This window comes from Danio rerio, chromosome 3 (genome assembly GCF_049306965.1).
Source record: "Danio rerio strain Tuebingen ecotype United States chromosome 3, GRCz12tu, whole genome shotgun sequence".
Classification (NCBI taxonomy): Eukaryota; Metazoa; Chordata; class Actinopteri; order Cypriniformes; family Danionidae; genus Danio; species Danio rerio.
Genome location: NC_133178.1, coordinates 65,160,715 through 65,177,520, shown reverse-complemented (window position 1 = coordinate 65,177,520; position 16,806 = coordinate 65,160,715). Strand labels below are relative to the sequence as shown.

At 39.0% G+C, this 16,806-nt stretch overlaps 1 protein-coding gene across 1 annotated transcript in view; it reads right to left on the bottom strand.

Annotated features, from left to right (window-relative positions):
* nherf1b (NHERF family PDZ scaffold protein 1b) overlaps positions 1-16,806 on the bottom strand; it is a 55,379-nt gene that overhangs the window by 4,573 nt on the left and 34,000 nt on the right. The window contains exons 2-5 of the mRNA XM_005174539.6: positions 16,371-16,541; positions 11,098-11,251; positions 7,299-7,342; positions 1,221-1,340 (exon numbers count right to left, since the gene is read on the bottom strand). Coding sequence (XP_005174596.1) covers positions 1,221-1,340; positions 7,299-7,342; positions 11,098-11,251; positions 16,371-16,541 — 489 coding nt within the window. The remainder of the gene's footprint in view (positions 1-1,220; positions 1,341-7,298; positions 7,343-11,097; positions 11,252-16,370; positions 16,542-16,806) is intronic.

Here is a 16,806-nt window from a genome sequence, read left to right as displayed (position 1 = left end):
AGTTTTTCTTCCTTGAAACAAGCTAAATAACCTGCCAATGGAGTACGCAAAAGAAACGCATTTCAGAAAGAAAACAATCTACTTACAATTTCTGCTTGCGGCTTTGGCGTGTTAGCTGCAGTCCACTATGCATCAAGCTACTGTATTGTAAACAAGCTAGCGTTAACTAGATAAACTTTAATCGCAAATATAGCAGATTTATGGAAAACTACATCGGTGATTAGCATTTTTTGCTGCATCTACACTCACCGGCCACTTTATTAGGTACACCTTACTAGTACCGGGTTGGACCCATTTTTTTGTCCAGTTTTGGTGAGTCTGTGTGAATTGTAGCCTCAGTTTCCTGTTCTTAGCTGACAGGAGCGGCACCCGGTGTGCTCTTCTGCTGCTGTAGCCCATCCGCCTCAAGGTTGGACGTGTTGTGTGTTCAGAGATGCTCTTCTGCAGACCTCTGTTGTATCGAGTGCTTATTTGAGTTACTGTTGCCTTTCTATCAGCTGGAACCAGTCTGGCCATTCTCCTCTGACCTCATCAACAAGGCATTTGCGCCCACAGAACTGCCGCTCACTGGATATTTCCTCTTTATTCAGACCGCTCTCTGTAAACCCTAGAGATGGTTGTGCGTGAAAATTCCAGTAGATCAGCAGTTTCTGAAATACTCAGACCATGGCACCAACAACCATGCCACCTTCAAAAACACTTAAATCCCCTTTCTTCCCCATTCTGATGCTTACTTTAAGCACATCGTCTTGTCCATGTCTACATGCCTAAATGCATTAAGTTGCTGCCATTTGATTGGCTGATTGGAAATTTGCGTTAATGAGCAGTTCGACAGGTGTACCTAATAAAGTGGCCGGTGAGTGTAATTTATGAATGAGTCTGCATCAACTACATTAAAGAGAATGACTTCATTTATTCTTTTGTGATTAAATTTGTACGGATTTTACATTTGACACAATCACTTTATTTAAAGTGAATATAGCACCTTACTTCTTTCAAATATCTTTAAAATATGGACACTTGTTTTAACTCTTTATTAAACTGATTGTGTTTTAAATTCATTAAAAACCTCGATGCTGTAAAATGAAACTGAAAACATTAAGTTTAAGTCATTAAGTCATTAAGCTGTAGTTACACTGACTGTGCATATAGCCCATCGAGCAGCAGCTGAGTGATCTGATTTACATTTGATTGGCTCATTTGCATATTATCAGCCTCACCTCTGGAGGCGGAGTCTCAGTGGGCGGGGTCGTGAGGGAGGTGTTGGAGGAGGCGCTGGATGGAGACGGACTCACTGATAACTTCGACTCCTTCAGCTCCACGTCTCTGTTTCCATTGACCTGAAGAGCAGACAGATTTCAGAGAAGACCACAGCTAAAGATAATGATGTACAACTCACAATGAGATCAATCACAGTTTATTCTGTTACGGTAAACTCAATCGTTCATTTTCTTTTTCAGCTTAGTCCCTTTATTTATCAGGGCTCGCCACAGCGGAATGAACCGCCAACTTATCCAGCATATGTTTTACGCAGGGGATGCCCTTCCAGCTGCAACCCATGACTGGGAAACATCCACACACACTCATTCACACACATGCACTACAGACAATTTAGCCTACCCAGTTCCCCTATAGCGCATGTGTTTGGACTTTTTGGGGAAACCGAAGCACCCTGAGGAAACTCTGTCCCAGCCGAGGCTCGAACCAGCGACCTTCTTACTGTGAGGCAACAGCACTACCTACTGCGCCACTATTTGCAAAAACTTAGAAGTTGTCCCCACAAAAAAATGTAAATTTTATATTTTAAAGAATTGTTTAGTTTCAGCTCATTTTAAATAGGTAGTTTGGACAAACATCAAGGGCGACACGGCGGCTCAGTGGTTAGCACTGTGGTTCCGCTGGGTCTGTTATTGGCATTTCTGTGTGGAGTTCACACACATGCGCTATAGGTCAATTGAGGAACTAAATTGGCTGTAGTGTATGAGTGTGTGTGTGTGTGTGTGAGAATGAGTGTGTATGGGTGTTTCCCAGCACTGGGTTGCGGCCGGAAGGGCATCCGCTGAATGCTGGAATAGTTGTCGGTTCATTCCGCTGTGGCGATCCCTAATGAATAAAGAGACTAAACCGAAAGAAAATGAATGAGATCACGAGAAAATATTATTGATCAGTTCATGTCTTAATAATAGGCAGGTAATAAACCAGAAGTTAATAGCATCCCTGCTGAAAAATCCAGCTTAAACCAGCCTAGGATGATGACTGGTTTAACTGGTTGACCAGCCTGGTTTAAGAGGGTTTTTGGCCTCTTCCAGGCTGGTTTCCAGTCATTTCCAGCCTGGTCTTAGCTGGTCAGGCTGGAAAATGACCAGCTTAAACCAACTTGACCAACCTGGTTTAAGCTGGACATAGCTGGTTTTGGCTGGGCTCCCAGCCTGGCTAGGCTGATCAAGCTGGTTTTAGCTGGTCATCTCCCAGCCTGACCAGCAAAGACCAGGCTGGAAGTGGCCAAAACCCCTTTTAAACCAGCCTGGTCAACCAGCTAAAACCAGCCAACCATCCTAGGCTGGTTTAAGCTGGATTTTTCAGCAGGGATGAATTATGACTAAATAAAATGTTACCAAAACCTATATTAACTAAGACTTTTAGCACAATGAACTAATAATTAGCTGCTTATTAATAGTTTGTTGGGTTTAGGTATTGGGTATAATTAGAGAGTCAAATAAGATCATACTTAAACAGTTCATATCTTAATCCTAAACAATGTAATAAGCCAGTAGTTAATAGCATGAATTGTGACCTAAAGTGTTACCAAAAACTCAGGCAATCTTGATGTCAACACTACCAGTAATGTTCAGTGCACTAATAAGGGCACTAGGGGTCAGCCTTGAGTCTATGAGGAACACTGTGTGTGTGTTAGCATCATTAGCTGCAAAAGGAGGCAGCGTCTGACAGCACATCAGCTCTTCAACCATTAGGAAACTTTCCCACAATCCTTTGCAAAGCACTTCTGGAGACTCGCAGACTCTAAACTTAACAATAGCAGCAAGACGTGGGCGACGTGAAGCAAACCGACAGCGCATGTCCACTCGTCAACACTAAAATGGACAGTTTGGAAAGCCGGGAGTAAATATGGACTTGCCTTATTTCCTTTAAAACAATGTGTGTGTGTGTGTGTGTGTGTGTGTGTGTGTGTGTGTGTATGTGTGTTCATGTGGCAGGGTGTCATGCATTACTGTTATTGTGTCAAACTGAGGAACTGAGCCTGTCACACTGAGCTTTACTTAGTTTACGTCTTGTTTCTAGTCCAAATATCAAGAAATATATCAATATTGTATTGTTTTCATACATAATGAGTCAAATTAGGTGCTTTTTTCCCCCAAAACAAGCGAAATAATTGTGTTTTCGCTTCGAAATAAGATTATTTTGGGGTGTCACGGTGGCTCAGTGGTTAGCACTGTCACCTCACAGCAAGAAGGTGACTGGTTTGAGTCCTGGCTGGGCCAGTTGGCATTTCTGTGTGGAGTTTGCATGTTCCAGTGCTACCCAGAGGTAAGTAGAGTATCCTAAATCTATACTCAAGTAAAAGTACAAGCACTTGCGGAAGTCTTTAGTGAAATAAAAGTAAAAGGAGCCATCTAAAAAGTTACTCGAGTAAGAGGAAAAAAGTACCTGATGATAAAATGACTCAAGTAAATAGTTTCTACTTACCTTTTAATATAAATATATATATATATATATATACACAAGTTAAAATTATTCACCCTCCTGCGAATTTCTTTTTCAAATTTTTCCCAAATGATGTTTAATAGTGCGAGAGCAAGTAATTTTTCACAGTATTTCCTATAATATTTTTTCTTCTTTTGAAAATGTTATACGTTTTAAATCAGCTAAAATAAAATAAGTTTTAATGTTTATAAAATCATTTTAAGGTCAATATTATTAGCCCCCTTAATTAGGGGTGACCCCGTGATTAGGGGTGGACTACTTCACACTGATTGCTTGCCGCCGAACCGCGTCATAGCTCATACCATAAAGTTGACTTGATTTCAACTCTCCTCGACACCCACACCGGAGAAGATGCGCCGCGCTGCTCCTCGCCGCCGGTTCTCATTGAAAATGAATGACTTCCGGTTACTTTGACGCTCTCGCCGCTTGTTTGTGATCTCTCATCAGTTTGTGAACGCTACCCCGCGTTGTCACTCCACCCCGCCCCCTCCCCCGAGCGCTCCTCAATTTGTGATCGCTTCCTCGGTCCACCGACCCCACCCCCCCCAACAGGGGGCCCCGTCAGTGATCCCTGCAGGGGGCCCACCCCGCATTTTGCGCTACGCCACTGTGAAAGACACTCCAGTGGTACTGGATTTCCGTTAAATGTGCTTATGGTTTTCCGGGAGAAATAACAAAATGGGAGGATGGCGGGAGATGGGTCTGAAGTACTGGAGACTCCAGGTATGCATATTTTTTTATATTTCAGCCAAACTAAAAGACATCAGACGAAAAATTGAAAAGGAAATATTGTGATAAAATAAATATATATAAAACGATATAAATAAATTAACAAAAATTAAACGGCACTTTAAATATTTTTAAAATAATTAATTTAGCAGAGTCAAAGCCCAGAGCCTCAATTTACCTCAAAATATTTCGCTTATGGGCGAGGCAGTGGCGCAGTAGGTAGTGCTGTCGCCTCACAGCAAGAAGATTGCTGGTTCGAGCCTCGGCTCAGTTTGCATTTCTGTGTGGAGTTTGCATGTTCTCCCTGCCTTTGCATGGGTTTCCTCCGGGTGCTCCGGTTTCCCCCACAGTCCAAAGACATGCGGTACAGGTGAATTGGGTAGGCTAAATTGTTCGTAGTGTATGAGTGTGTGTGTGAATGTGTGTGTGGATGTTTCCCAAAGATGGGTTGCGGCTGGAAGGGCATACGCTGTGTAAAAACTTTCTAGATAAGTTGCCGGTTCATTCCGCTGTGGCGACCCCGGATTAATAAAGGGACTAAGCTGACAAGAAAATGAATGAATGAATGTATTTCGCTTATTCTACCTGATATTTCATACCTGAAAATAATAATCTAGCTGCAGCGTGAAACATTAATACTAAAATAACACCATTGCTCACTAAATGACTGCAGTCAATAATAATAATCACAGTAAATCAAATTTTCCTCCGACTAATACAGGATTTCACATTTTGACTGAATTACTGCAGTTATGAAGAGGTTCAGAGCGGTTCATGTGCTGTGACTCATTTTTATGCAAATTAGCTGCCTCTTTGTTGATAATAATGACACAATGATCCTTCATTATTTCATATATTGTTTTATAATTATTATAATTTGAGCTCGTTTGTCTCTGTGTTTCAAACTCAAAGGCGTCATCATTTAGTCGTCGTTTCAGGTTGTATAAAACCGGTTTGACTTTCTTTCTTTCTGCATAAACTAGGGTCAGGCACTGTTGCCTCACAGCAAGAAGGTCGCTGCTTCGAGCCTCGGCTGGGTCAGTTAACATTTCTGTGTGGAGTTTGCATGTTCTCCCCGTGTTGGCGTGGGTTTCCTCCGGGGGCTCCGGTTTCCCCCACAAGTCCAAACACATGCGGTATAGGGGAATTGGGCTAAATTGTCCATAGTGTATGAGTGTGAATGAGAGTGCATGGGTGTTTCCCAGTGACAGGTTGCAGCTGGAAGGGCATCCGCTGTGTAAAACATATGCTGGAATAGTTGGCGGTTCATTCCACTGTGTAGACCTCTAATAAATAAGGCACTAAGCTGAAGGAAACAGACTTTGTGAAATAATGAGTAGATGTCAAATAGACATGAACCAATCCACCATGTTTTGTTTTTGATGTTGTAATGATATTTCAGGCATTCAGTGATTATTAATATAATAAAATGCATATATTAGCTTACAATATCAGTGTAAAATGTGGTTACTATCACTGTCTTTATCAGTGAAGCTCTCCAGACTCCAGAAGGTGAATTATGGAGGCCGCAAAGCAACAAACAGCAGGAGATCCTGATATCTTCACTTCACTGACGTTTGACCAATGACTGTAAAAAATATGGACGACGCGACAGCCCCTTTTCCCATTGAACGGCTTGAGGGCAAAACGCCTGCTTGACGGGCACAAACTGTCGCAAAAGACTGCTGAAATTGGAGCCTTGACATGCGCAGAAGGATTGTCTGATGGAGCCAGAGGAGGAGCCGCGAAAATGAGCAGAGTCGAGCTTCCAACCAAACGCTTTATGTAAAATCAACCACGCCCCCCGAACTGCTCAGCATGCGTTTGCTGTCATATCAACACAAATGGATGTAATAACGTTAATAAATATGAGGGTTTTATATATTCAATCCCGCCAGCTCCGGGCCGAAATGCATAACAGTAGGTCCAGCAGAGGTAGTCAGTCTGAGCTCTGAGGGGTAAGTCTCCGGCAGGCGAGAATCTAGCCGGAACTGGCCCTAGTGTATTTTGCTATCTGGGTGGCTAGGCGTGTATCAGCAAAATAATAAAGCCCGAAAAAAGCCCTGACCTTAGCGAATAAACAGTGTTCCACCAGATCATGTATGTCAGAAACTATAGTTTACTGCTGAACTCATTTTGTCATGGTAAAATAACACAGAAATCGAATAATAACATTTCAGTCTCCTGCCGAAGCTCAGACGCGCTGCTTTGAGAAGCTGTCAATCACAGCTGTCAATCACGATGACACGCCCAGCATTAAATTACTGCTAAAAACAAACTGTTTACAAAAATGAAGATCTGCACCTATTTCAGCACAATAACCAGTGCCTTAATCCACCAGAACCATCTTTCGGGACATTTTATTGCAAGTGTAATTAATTTTTTTTATTTGGGCTCAAGTCTCCTTCATAAACACGGAGGAGGCGGGCTTTATGACTTGTACTGCAGCCAGCCCCCAGGGGGCGATCTAACGGCCGAGACCTTCACTCAAACGCAGGCTTGCGGCACACTTGGGTTTGACCCTCTAAATAACGCTTGAACCCTGGTGAAGAATGCTAAAATACGACCTGGGAGGGGTTCTGCTCTTTAAATAGTTCACATATATTAAATAGTAAATTAAATAATATCTATTGTAAAAACAACAGATAATACAAAAATACATGTGAACACCCCTATAATGGGTCATACCATTGTAAATAATTATGATACTCCCAAAATCATTCCGCATAAAATAACGTCTGCAGATTCTATCTGGCCCTATAATTACTAATTAATGACCTTATTTTGAAGTAACTAACCCAACACTGATCACCTCAAATGAAAAACATTGTCTGACGTTCTCTCACCTTGTCGTCCATGTCCCCGTTGAGCAGCGGTTCAGGCAGTGGTCCTGCAGGCACACAGAAGAAGAGCTCAGGTGAGTCACACACACACACACACACACACACACACACACACACACATACTCTGGCATCCTTCAGGAAACACACTTTCTTCAACGCTGAGCCATGAAGACTAGAACAGCAGACGGCGGACAGCAGATGTCGAGTCTCTGTTACACACACTGTACCGCAGGAATGTGCTTCATTTATTATTGAGAGCACAATCATCACCGTGATGAGGGATCATTAGTTTGAAGCTAATATACGGGCGGTGTGGGGGGGGGGTACACAAAATCATGCTATTGTATACTGGCATAATGTAATATAAAGATAAGCTACGTTGAAGTTGTTCAATGGAGACTCACTCTGACTGGATCCTTTGAATCAGTGAATCATAAACTGGAGACTCACTCTGACTGGATCATTCAATAAGTGTATTGATAACTGGAGACTCACTTTGACTGAATGATTTGAATCAGTGAATCGTTAACTGGAGAATTGCTCTGATCAGATTATTTGAATCAGTGAATCGTTAACTGGAGAACTGCTCTGATCAGATTATTTGAATCAGTGAATCGTTAACTGGAGACTCGCTTTTACTGAATGATTTGTATAAGTGAATCATTAACTAGAGACTTGCTCTGACTAGATAATTTGAATCAGTGAATCATAAACTAGAGACTCGCTCTGAATGGATGATTTGAATCAGTGATTTGTTAACTGGAGACTCACTCTGATCAGATTATTTGAATCAATGAATCATTAACTGGAGACTAACTTTGAGTGAATAATTTGACTCAGTGAATTGTTAACTGGAGAATCGCTCTGATTAGATTATTTGAATCAGTGAATCATTAACTAGAGACTCGCTCTGACTGGATCATTTGAATCAGTGAATTGTTAACTGGAGACTCGCTCTGATCAGATTATTTGAATCAATAAATCATTAACTGGAGACTAACTTTGAGTGAATAATTTGACTCAGTGAATTGTTAACAGGAGAATCGCTCTGATTAGATTTTTTGAAACAGTGAATCGTTAACTGGAGACTCACTTAAACTGAATTATTTGAATCATTGAGTTGTTGACTGGAGACTCTCTCTGATCGGATCATTTGAATCAGTGAATAGTTAACTGGAGGCTCACTCTAACTGGATCATTTGAATAGATCCACTGTTAACAAGAGACTCAGTTTGAGTGAATGATTTGAATCAGTAAATCGTTAAGTGGAGACACCCTGACTGGATCATTTGATTCAGTGAATAGTTAACTAAAGACTAGTTCTAAATGGATAATTTGAATCAGTCAATAATTTTCTGGAGACTCATTCTGACTGAATCGTTTGAATCAGTGAATCATTAACTGGAGACTCACTTTAAGTGAATTATTTGAATCAGTGAATCATTAACTGGAGAATCGCTGTGACTAGATCATTTAAATCAGTGAATCCTTAACTAAAGACTAGTTCTAAACGAATGATTTGAATCAGTCAATCGTTTTCTGGACACCCACTCTGACTGAATCATTTGAATTAGTGAATCATTAATTGGAGACTCACTCTGACTGGATCCTTTGAATCATTGAATCGTTAACTGGAAACCCAATTGGACTGTAAGATTTGAATCAGTAAATCGTTAACTGGAGACTCGCTTTGACTGGATCATTTGAATCAATAAATCAATAACTAAAGACTTGTTCTAAATGGATGATTTGAATCAGTGAATTGTTTTCTGGAGATTTCCTCCGACTAAATCATTTGAATCAGTGAATCGTTGTCCGGTGTCTCGTTCTGCAAGTTGTTAACTGTAGTAACAGCCTACTGAAATCAATGTTTACTAAAATATAAACACTCAGAGAAAGTACAGATACCTGAAAATGCACTGGAGTACAGTAATGAAATAAAAGCACAGGTCCCAGGTCAGTGTTCCCAGTCTCCTGTGGCTGATAATGAAGGGCGTGACAGATAATCCCACAGTCTGAGCACTGAAAAGACTCATTCAGCTGCAAACGCAGATAACGGCAGAATTTCTGACTCGCTCTGAGAACAGCAACACCTGAGACGTCTGAACGCATTCAGCTTCTCATTCCTGCCGTTTCCCCTCCAGCAGAGGAGAAAACCTGATCGAGTGTGATATCAGCTACGGGGAACTTTCCACTAGTGCTGACGCCAAACGCCTGCTCTGTAAATACAACCAGTAAACACACTGCCTTACTCACTCATGACTAATCTTGTTGTGTCTAACATAAACACACACACACACACACACACACACACTCTTGGTCTCCATGGCTGCGTTTGGCAGTGTTGGCACAAATGAGACAGAAAGCTAAATTGCTGAACAGGAAAGTCAAAACCAGCTCAGCGAGAGGACCTGAGTGAAAGCAGTCAGGCATGAAGCCAGATCAACATGTGTCAGACAATTTCTGCATCCCAATTCACCTACTTATACTATGCACTTGAAAATATGCACTATTATACACACACCACATTGCACTGATTGTATAAAAGGGCACAGTGTGTGAATTAGTGTGGGACGCCCCCTATAGGCAGTCTGAAGAATCAGTCGTAAAGACCCTTTATCTCTTTCTCTCTCACACTTAATAAATATAATGCATTTATAATATTCTAATACCGTACTAAATAACGCTCTGAGAACATTAAAATAACGTCAGTGGAATGTTCTAATAATGTGTTAAATGACGCTCTGAGAACATTAATATAACTTCACTGTAATGTTCGAAAAACGTATTAAATAAACCTCTGAGAACATTAATATAACGTCAGTGGAATGTTCTAATAATGTATTAAATAACGCTCTGAGAATAATAATATAATGTTCGAAAAACGTATTAAATAACGCTCTGAGAACATAAATATAACATCAGTGGAATGTTCTAAAAACGTATTAAATAACGCTCTGAGAACATTAAAATAACTTCAGTGGAATGTACGAAAAACGTATTAAATAACGCTCTGAGAACATTAAAATAACTTCAGTGGAATGTACGAAAAACGTATTAAATAACGCTCTGATAACATTAATATAACATCAGTGGAATGTTCTAATAATGTATTAAATAACACTCTGAGAATATTAATATAATGTTCGAAAAACGTATTAAATAACGCTCTGAAAACATTAATATAACATCAGTGGAATGCTCTTATAACGTATTAAATAACGCTCTGTGAACATTAATATAACTTCACTGTAATGTTCGAAAAACGTATTAAATAACGCTCTGAGAAGATAAATATAACATCAGTGGAATGTTCTAATAACGTATTAGATAACGCTCTGAGAACATAATTATAACGTCAGTGGAATGTTCTAATAACGTATTAGATAACGCTCTGAGAACATTAATATAACGTCAATGAAATGTTCTAATAATGTATTAAATAACGCTCTGAGAACATTATTATAACGTTAGTGGAATGTTCGAAAAACGTATTTAATAACGCTCTGAGAATATTAATATAACGTCAGTGTAATGTTCTAATGATGTATTAAATAACGCTCTGAGAACATTAATATAATGTTAATGTAATGATCTAATTACGTATTCATTAATATTTTAAGGAACATTAATATAAAATGAGACTGAGACATTATGAAGACCTCTTGAATAACGTCATTTTAACCTAAAAATATCATATAAAAATAGTATATGAATTGGGACACAGCATCTGTGTGGGACGCCCCCTACAGGCCGATGTGTGTGTGTGTGCTGATGTTGTGTTTTGTGTGTGTGTGTGTACCTGTAAGGTGTTCAGCGGTCGGCGTCACTCGACACTTCTTGAAGAAAGCGTCTGTGTCTGGATCTACAACCAGGAGTGATGTTTCCTCACCCCCGGCTTTAATCGCTGACACCACCTGCGCATGCTGCTTCCCCTCCACCGAAACACCGTTCACCTGCGCACACACATACACACAATTAATGCATGAATACACACAGCAGTTTATAAAGACATCATTAAAGCAATGCGTATGGATTTTTTAGTTTAATATAGAATTACTTTAGTATCTTTAAGCTATTTAAAAAATCTATATTTTCATTATTATTATATTATGTGTGTGTGTGTGTGTGTGTGTGTATGTGTGTGCGTGCGTGCGTGCGTAGTTAACTAAAAATAATACATTAGTTATATACCATTCCAGGAGAAAAATGCACCTGTATATCTAGAATAAGTCACGTAATTCTGACCAGAGTCTGCTATAGATATGAAACTATTTTCATACATGATCTGCCAGTGTTTCACACTCAAATCAAGGAAAAAGTCTACTTTTTGGCGTCATCCTGAAATCTATTTTTTGCCGCATTATTCACATCTTCATTGTTCCCCCAAAGAGAGTGTTTATCAAAGCAAGGATTCATTTTTCAATATTATCAGTGTCCCTTCCTGCTGTCCGAGCGAAGGATATCCTGTGTCTTCAGTTCACAAAACATTCACGCAGCGCACGTCTGCCAAAAACCAGGAGGAAACCAGGAGAAATCAGCCTAAGCAAGAGAACTGTGAGTTTCTTGAAATATTTCTTATGTATTGATATTCAATACGTTACAGGGATAAAGTACATACAGGAGGTTGTTATCACAGAATAAAGCCTGAGAGGTTTATTGTGCGAAACAATCCCTTTATCTTGTTTATTACACAGCTACTAGACTGATGAAAAAAAATAGACACTAAACATTGTTCTGAGCCGTAATAATGTATTAACTCTTTAATTGAACACAAAGCTGAAACTAAAACAGCTGATGGAGTATACACTAACCTGCGCATTATTCAGACACAAGATGGAGACAAACAGACAAAAACTCAAAGCTGACAGTAACTAAAACAGCTGATGGAGTATACACTAACCTGCGCATTATTCAGACACTAGATGGAGACAAACAGACAAAAACTCAACAGAAACTAAAACAGCTGATGGAGTATACACTAACCTGCGCATTATTCAGACACAAGATGGAGACAAACAGACAAAAACTCAAAGCTGACAGTAACTAAAACAGCTGATGGAGTATACACTAACCTGCGCATTATTCAGACACTAGATGGAGACAAACAGACAAAACACAAAACTGACAGAAATGAAAACAGCTGATGGAGTATACACTAACCTACACATTATTCACAAGATGGCACTATTTGAAAGATTTTCTTTATCAAATAGTTCTCATATGAAGTCAGATTCGGGAATTTTTCACAGTATTTGCTACAATATTTTTTTAAAGTCTTATTTGCAGTTTTGGGCAGTAGCGTCGCTCAAAGCAGTGACGCTACTAGCTTAACGACATTTCGCAGTAGCGTGATGGTAGCATTGCAACCTTCTAAATAAAATAGCTTTTCAGTAGCAAAGTTATTTTATTAGTGAAGCAGCGCAGTAGCGTCTAGACAAGCTATATTTACCGATCGCAGCTCAATAAGTGACGGCATCGACATTCACAAAGCTGTGAGGCTAGTGTCTAGCTGATGAAAGTAAATCCATATGATGGCGAGAATGACGATTTCTTCTTCTTTCTGTTTTACGGTGGCGACGTCGCAAACCGAAAATTGATGGAAAGTAACTGACGGAAAGCAGGTTTCCTCATGATCATACCTCTAGAAGTACATGTTGTGATGCAATAACTTTGATGCTGTGCCCAAAAAATACTTTAGTATATATATATATATATATATATATATATATATATATATATATATATATATATATATATATATATATATATATATATATATAATGCTTATTCCAAAATATTCCCTTTACTATAAATTACTGTAGTATTTTAAATAACACCTGGTTTTATTGGATTTTTTGTCTTTGTTTAGCTGTTATATACTATAATTTAGTACATCATTTTATTTACAGTAAATAACTGAACTGAACTATTCTGCCTCACATGTTTCGTTGACAGTTTTATTGATTACTAAGATATGATTGACTTGGATTTAAGTAGCTTCGATTTTAAAATTAATTGTAAAAATAACTTATATGTAGCGGGCGAGGCAGTGACGCAGTAGGTAGTGCTGTCGCCTCACAGCAAGAAGGTCTCTGGTTCGAACCTTGGCTCAGTTGGCGTTTCTGTGTGGAGTTTGCATGTACTCCCTGCCTTCGTGTGGGATTCCTCCGGGTGCTCCGGTTTCCCCCGCAGTCCAAAGACATGTGGTACAGGTGAATTGGGTAGGCTAAATTGTCTGTAGTGTGTGTGTGTGAATGTGTGTGTGGATGTTTCCCAGAGATCTGTTGCGGCTGGAAGGGCATCCGCTGCGTAAAGACTTGCTGGATAAGTTGGCGGTTCATTCCGCTGTGGTGACCCCGGATTAATAAAGGGACTAAGCCGACAAGAAAATGAATGACATATGTAGCTAAGCTACTTTTGCCATGAAGCTTTTAGCTTAGCTTGCCACATTTCCCAGGGGGTAGCATTTAGTGTAGTTAACCCAATAGCTAATAGCTTAGCTCATTACATTTTTCAAGTAGCATGCTCAACACTGCTGATTTGTTTTATTTCGGCTAGAATAAAAGCAGTTTTTTATATCTTTTTTTAACCATTTTAAGGTCAATATTATTAGCTTCTTTAAGCAATATTTATTTTGGATTTTCTACAGAACAAACCCGTTTGACTTGCCTAATTACCCTAACTTTACCCTTATTAACCTAGTTAAGCCTTTTAATGTCACTTTAAGCTGAATACTAGTGTCTTGAAGAATATCTAGTCTAATATTATGTGCTGTCATCATGACAAAGATAAAATAAATCAGTGATTAGAAATGAGTCATTAACACCATTATGTTTAGAAATGTGTTAAAATAAATCTTCTCTCTGTTAAACATAGAAATATATGAAAAGCATATATAGAAGGTCTAATAATTCTCACTTTAACTTTAACATATTCGATATCTTGGTAAAAAAGCGCCGTCATGATAAGGGACTCTGTGCAGATCTATAGGAGGAAGAGGGTGTGTCTGAGACTGGAGCTCCATCCCAGAGAGGAACCGGACAATGTTCTCTCAGCAGGACAATAGCAGTCTGTCCCGCACAAAGACCCCGGCTCGCAGCAGGAGCCCTGGAGGCCCCTGAGGGACAAAAAAACCCTCCGTCTCTCTCTCCTCCCTCTGCTTCCTTTACTCTTTCTGTGGGTCTCACTCCGGATGAAGACCCAGATAACAGACAATGCTCTCAGAACATTAATGTAACGTCAGTGGAATGCTCTAATAATGTATTAAATAACGCTCTGAGAACATTATTATAACGTCAGCGTAATGTTCTAATAACGTATTAAATAACACAGAGAACATTAATATAACGTCAGAGTAATGTTCTAATAACGTAATAAATAACGCTCTGAGAACATTAATGTAACGTCAGTGGAATGCTCTAATAATGTATCAAATAACGCTCTGAGAACATTATTATAACGTCAGCGTAATGTTCTAATAACGTATTAAATAACACAGAGAACATTAATATAACGTCAGAGTAATGTTCTAATAACGTAATAAATAATGCTCTGAGAACATTAATGTAACGTCAGTGGAATGCTCTAATAATGTATTAAATAACGCTCTGAGAACATTATTATAACGTCAGCGTAATGTTCTAATAACGTATTAAATAACACAGAGAACATTAATATAACGTCAGAGTAATGTTCTAATAACGTAATAAATAACGCTCTGAGAACATTAATGTAACGTCAGTGTAATGTTGTAATAATGTATTAAATATTGCTCTAAGAACATTAATATAACGTTAGTGTAATGTTCGAAAAACGGATTAAATATACCTCTGTGAACATTAATATAACTTCAGTGTAATGTTCTAATAACGTTCTAAGAACAGTAATATAACGTCAGTGTAATGTTCAAATAATGTATTTAATAACGCTCTAAGAACATTAATATAACGTCAGTGTAATGTTCTAATAACGTATTAAATAACGCTCTGAAAACATTAATATAAACGTCATTGGAATGTTCTAATAATGTATTTAATAACGCTCTGTGAATATTAATATAATGTCAGTGTAATGTTCTAATAACGTATTAAATAACGCTCTGTGAACATTAATATAACGTCAGTGTAATGTTCGAATAATGTATTTAATAACGCTCTGAGAACATTGATATAATGTCAGTGTAATGTTCTAATAACGTATTAAATAACGCTCTGTGAACATTAATATAACGTCAGTGTAATGTTCGAATAACGTATTAAATAACGCTCTGAGAACATTAATATAACGTCAGTGTAATGTTCTAATAACGTATTAAATATTGGTTTGTGAACATTAATATAACGTCAGTGGAATTTTCTAATAACGTTCTAAGAACATTAATATAACGTCAGTGTAATGTTTGAATAATGTATTTAATAACGCCTTGAGAACATCAATATAACGTCAGTGGAATTTTCTAATAACGTTCTAAGAACATTGATAGCGACTGCATTCTGACAGCGAACTGCACCTGTACGGTGGGGTGTGTGAACATACAGTCCATGTTTACATTTCATTCGTAGCATTCAGTGTCTGCAGTTTAACTCACCACATTTAACTGTTTTTGCTGAAAACCCCGCTGATATCAAAACCGAGTAATGCGTATGATTCAGCACAGCGTGAACTTACCTAATATAAGAGTCCAGCATTATTAATTAGGTCCTTACTCCATTCAGCGCTTATGATGGCTGTTAGCCAAAGACGTCTGCGGTTGGCATCAAAAGCGGTGTGGTGTTCGGAAAAATTTATCGAATTTGGCATCCTACTGCACAACACGACATGTGTGCTCTTCCAATCGGGGTTTTTTGCAACCGATAAGTGCAGTTGAACCCGTGTGATGTAGGTTGGTAATTCCCCTGTAGAAATGTGCTCTATTATTGAGCCAAGCCTAGTGGAAATATCGATGAATTGCAGTTTCAGTTACTTCTGTATTAACTTAACGAGGGAGAGCTGGAGGTTGTCGCTTTATATTTTCGTCTGACTGAACAGAATTAGCCGCTAAGCTGACCAAAGGTAAAAGATTGTGTTTTGTACCTGTACGATGCGGTCTTTGGGCCTGAGTCCGGATCTCTCCGCCGGCGAGTCTTCGTCTACGGCTCTGATGAACTGTCCCGGTCTGGATTTCTCACTGTGCAGGTTGAAGCCGAAGCCATTGGAGCCTTTCATAATGAAACAAAGCCGCGGTCTGAGCTCGAGCTTCAGGTCCTGCAGGACGAACACAACACAACATTAGCAAACACAAGTGGATGAGGCTGAAACACAGAAATGGCTGAGCAAGTGATAGATTTAATAACTCTTTCTAATGACTGATTTCTTTTCTCTTTGCCATGATGACAGCACATAATATTAGACAAGATATTGTTCAAGACACAAGTATTCAGCTTAAAGTGACATTTAAAGGCTTAACTTGGGTAATTATGGTAAAGTTAGGGTAATTAGGCAAGTCATTGTATAACAGTGGTTTGTTCTA